The sequence below is a fragment of the Hevea brasiliensis genome, chromosome 5, assembly GCF_030052815.1.
Source record: "Hevea brasiliensis isolate MT/VB/25A 57/8 chromosome 5, ASM3005281v1, whole genome shotgun sequence".
NCBI lineage: Eukaryota > Viridiplantae > Streptophyta > Magnoliopsida > Malpighiales > Euphorbiaceae > Hevea > Hevea brasiliensis.
This window is the reverse complement of record NC_079497.1, coordinates 4538499-4543406: the sequence shown is the minus strand read 5'-3', so window position 1 is coordinate 4543406 and position 4908 is coordinate 4538499. Positions and strand designations below refer to the sequence as shown.

Here is a 4908-nt window from a genome sequence, read left to right as displayed (position 1 = left end):
ATCCTAAAGCTGCAAGGAAACGACTACAAATTATCACATATTTAATTATCACTGTTTGTCAATTGAAGTTTCAATTCCATTTTATTAGACTGGTTCAAGTTTTAACATGTAGTTGGTATATAACGGAAAATATTTTATTTTCTGGTTCTTATAAATTTGAAAGAAGTGATTTTAGTGGTTTACCTGCTTCAAGACGATCCAAATCAAACCTAATATGAATTTGGTAGTTCAACCCTTCAATGTGGTGTTGGACCAGACAATGACCATTTTTTGTGATTATTTAATATTGTAGATTATATATAAAATAAATTATATATACCTTTGAAAATTTCCATTTTTAGTTCATCTTAATTTTTTTTTTAATTAAGCTGGATATGCATATGCATATATGCACTTTTTTATCTCCTTGAGAACACCACTCTATTATATATATATATATATATATATGGAAGATCAAAATAATTAATAATCCTATTTAAAAATAAAATTATATAATAATTATTTATTACAACTGTTTAAAAAATATAGAAAATTTATTATCAATAAATTTAATTAAAAATTGCTACTTGCTATAAATGTGACCATTTTAAAATCTTATCTCTTCTTGAATTTATTTTATAAAATTTGAACAATCTCTTCATCAGAAAGCGAACATTGAATATACATAAATTAGTATATGTGTGATCATTGAGTATAATTAATAAATTAATATGATTAACTCTTAGTTTTTTCTATCTCTAATAAATTAAGCTTTTCTAGACATTTGTAATAATAATAATAATAATAATAATAATAATAATAATAATAATAATAATAATAATAATAATAATAATAATAATAATAATAATAATAATAACTCTTTATTATAATATTAAAATATAATAATTATATAATTTGTAACTTACATATACATAATTAGGAAATTAATAACTTAATCATAGTTTATAGAAATTGCATCATTAATTAATTTTTCTAAATAATAATAAAATAATATAACATAACATGATAAAATAATATAACATAACATGATTAATATTAACTAAATTAATGATATTAATTATTTATTAATATACCATAAAAAATATCAAAAAAATAATGAAAATTAAATATTAATATAAATTTATTGTTTATCATAACTATGAAAATAAATTTTTATTTCATTTCATTTTTCCACAATTCATTTTATATAGCATTCAATATATAATAAAAAATATATCTTTATTAAATGAATACTAAAATAAGATAAATAAAAATAAAATAATATTAAAATAAATTAAAAATTATTAAATACGTAAAAGAGGGAGAGAGAAAGCAAAGTATTTAATTACCTGTGACTATTTTCATAACATAATTTTAAATTATTTTATTAATTTTAATATATATATAATTCTTAAATTTTTATAATTAAATAAAATAATTAAAATTTTAAAAATTATTAAATGAGAAATTTATAAAATTATTAAAATATGTCTAATATTTTTAATTAGTTAACTATAATAATAATAATAATAATAATTATTATTATTATTATTATAATTATAGTTACTTATTACAATACATAAATTAGCTACTTAACACATGGGACTGACCAATCCGTAAGACTAGAGAATCAGTGAAGCAAACTAGTGTAATTATATTTTTGTTAATAACAGTTAAAATAATAATTAGTGTAATGATAATGCATTATTTGAGTTGATTTCAGATCTCCTTCCCTTAGAGAAGTAAATGAATAAAAATGCAATACTGCAACCAAAATAAATCAACATATATATATATACATATAGGAAAGGCAGAACAAGAACACATCTCTTTATGTCATTAGAATAAGCGACACCAAGAAATTACATCATTTTATTTGATTAGGATACGCTTGCTCAATTATTGGAGACACTGCATCGAACATAACTAAACTTTCTTAAACAGTGAGCAGCACTGACTTAATTTAAATGGTTGTTTTATGCATTGGCAAACAGTTTCTGAAGTTTTACCACTGCATCGTTGTCCAATTGGAAGGCCTTAGCGAGAACATCAGGATTAATGGGTGGATTAGGCCCGAAGATTGCATTTGCTATCGTGATGACACCTGGGTTTTGGCTGCTTAGACCAGCAAAGGCAACTGCATTGGTCTTTGCAATATTAAACTGGAAGTGAATGAGACCAATTGGAAATACAAAAACATCTCCTGGGTATAAGACTTTAGTGAAAAGGCGATTAGGGTTGGATGTCACAAAGCCAACATAAAGGGTGCCTTCCACGACTACAAGGATCTCTGTGGCACGAGGATGGGTGTGAGGAGGATTTAAGCCACCATTGGGTGCAAAGTCTAACCGAGCGAGAGAAATACCAAGAGTATTAAGTCCAAATAGTTTATCAACATTCACGAGGGTGACATTGGATCCAACTCGATTTCCTGTATTTCCAGGAACATTGAGTCCCGGAAAAAAGAAATCTTCAGCTACAGTAAGGTTTGGGTTCTTGCAGAACTTCCCATTGACAAACACTGCATTAATATATCAAAGTAATTGTCAGTAACCATTGAACATGCATATAACAAAATGAGAAAAAGATTTCTATACAGGAAATACTGATATTTATAGGATAATGCTATGACAGAAACATGAAAGAAAGCCGAAAAACTGAAAGCAAGCTTATATATACCAGCATTCTTAGGTTCAGGTATGGCAACACAGAAGTCCTGGAGAGGGCTAGGGTCAAAGGCAGAGGCAAAAGAGAGAGCCAATGCCAGAGACAATAAGACAAGGAAATGAAAGCTCTTCATTATATGACTACTTTCTTTAGCCTTTAGTCGTTGAGGGGAAGATGTGAAAAATCTTGCATGAATAGATGAGTATTTATGGATGAAAGTCTCTCAAAATTCTCTAATGTGAAAGGTTGCCAGGTAGTCGTTAATGGTTACCTTTTTTTTATTTCACCAATGACCAATTCTTCTACAATTGTACATGCATACATTTAATCATTAAATCATCCCTCCTTTTGAATTAATTTCCAATATCAAATTGGACTGATTCAACTCTTTCAAGCTTCTGAGAGTTGTGATGAAGTTCTTCATTTTCACCTCCTAGAGTTAATTAATTTTCTTTTTTCACCCCTGTTTTTGCTTCAAGGGCGAGAGAGGGTATAAGGATTTGTACAACTTTTTCCATTATAAGATAAAAACACACACACACACACACACACACACACACACACACACACACACACACACACACACACATATATATATATATATATATATATATATATTTTTTTTTTTTTTTTCTTTTTTGAACTGCCCATTTTGGTATTTAAAAGCTCAAAATTGTCCACATTATCCTTAATTATTGTGCGTGAAAAATTAGTTAATAAAATGGGCAACTAAAATTCAATAAAACTTTGGTTAAAAAAATTTGATAATATATTATACAACCACTCGATTAAAGTAAATTAATTTAATTTTGGCACAAAAAATTAATCGTTGTAGCTTATGTGATAATAGAAACGTACTTGGATTAAGGATCCTTGAATTAATTAAAAAGAAAATTTCATATGCTATCGTGGATTTAATTAATTGGATTGGATGAGTCAAAGTAATTTACTATTAATTAATAGTGATAGTTGGATTAAGATATCCTTAAGATTATAATCAAGCACATAAAGTCGAATGGTAAGGACTTTGATTACTTAAAGTGATGTCCCTCGAATTCAATACCTTATTTCCAGGATTTGAATTGGCTTTTGTTGTCTTTCTATGTTGGTTTACATTTTGAAAGCTATGGCCTGCAAACTGCACTTTCTATCTTCAGATAATTAGGAAACCCACCAACAGCGGGCATCGAGTCTCTGAGATTTTAAAAGTTTGCAGGAGTGTAGTGGTAATTTTTCAAAAATTAATTTTTTTCCTAAAATAATCTATAATTTCATCTTTGATACTTCGTGAAATATATAATTTGGTTTCTATATTTTTAAAATCAAACAAGTTAGTCCTATTTTTAATCCATCAAGAAAATAGTCCTTATTTTTAATATACTGCTAACCTAAATTTCAATTGAAACAATTTAATTATTGTCATTTTGACGAAACCAATAATTTAATCTTTATATTTTTAAGATTAAACAAATTAATTCATTATTTTTTAGATTTTATATTTACATAGTTAATATATTTTATATTTAAATAATTATATATATGTTATATTTAAATATAAATATGACATATACATATATTATTTCGCAAATGTAATAAATATAATTTTTTATTAAAATATCATGTATGCATTGTATCCTAAATTATTACAATTAAATGTGCTAAAATATATGTATTCGTATTTATAATTTATAGATAAATCCATTAGATATATGTAAGTGTAATAAAACAAATTTACAATTAGAATGGTTAAAATAATTTTTTAATATTTTTTTTAAAAAAAGTAGATTTTAAATAAACTGGATAAGGTTTTTTTTAATCGTAAGTCATTAATATATTTTAAGTTGAGTAATTTATAATATTAAATATTCATTTTATTTTTAAATTTATAAAATTTCATTTAATTTTTAGCAAATTAATTTTATTTAAAAAATTAAGATGTTTATTTTATCACTATAATTTATTTATAACAGATAGTTAATTTTTCCACTGTTAACTTATATTTATTTTATTTATATTTTTTTTACAAATTATAATTTAATTAGATATTAAATATTCATTTTATTTTTGAATTTACAACAATTCCATTTAATTTTTAGCAAATTAATTTTGTTAAAAAAAGGTATTTATTTTTATCACTATAATTTATTTATAACAGTTTATTAACTTTTTCTCTGTTAACTTATATTTTTTTATTTTTATTATTTTTATAAATCACATATTTTAATTAGATTTTCCTAAATTAAATTTCCATGTCTGTCACTA

The 4908-nt window shown here is 24.3% G+C and overlaps 1 protein-coding gene across 1 annotated transcript; it reads right to left on the bottom strand.

The window, feature by feature from the left end:
* Positions 1-1940: 1940 nt before the first annotated feature.
* On the bottom strand, positions 1941-2806 carry LOC110670504 (germin-like protein subfamily 1 member 13). Its single transcript, XM_021832574.2, has 2 exons — positions 2659-2806; positions 1941-2500 (listed from the first exon to the last, which is right to left on the bottom strand). The coding sequence occupies exons 1-2, from the start codon at positions 2777-2779 to the stop codon at positions 1956-1958; spliced, it is 666 nt and encodes a 221-aa protein (XP_021688266.2). The 5' UTR covers positions 2780-2806; the 3' UTR covers positions 1941-1955.
* Positions 2807-4908: the final 2102 nt, after the last annotated feature.

Excerpts from the sequence above, each read along its gene's own strand:
- LOC110670504 (XM_021832574.2), bottom strand. The coding sequence starts at position 2,779 with ATGAAGAGCTTTCATTTCCTTGTCTTATTGTCTCTGGCATTGGCTCTC. Across the intron at positions 2,501-2,658 it reads ACCTGAACCTAAGAATGCTG|TGTTTGTCAATGGGAAGTTC; the intron begins GTATATATAAGC and ends ATATTAATGCAG.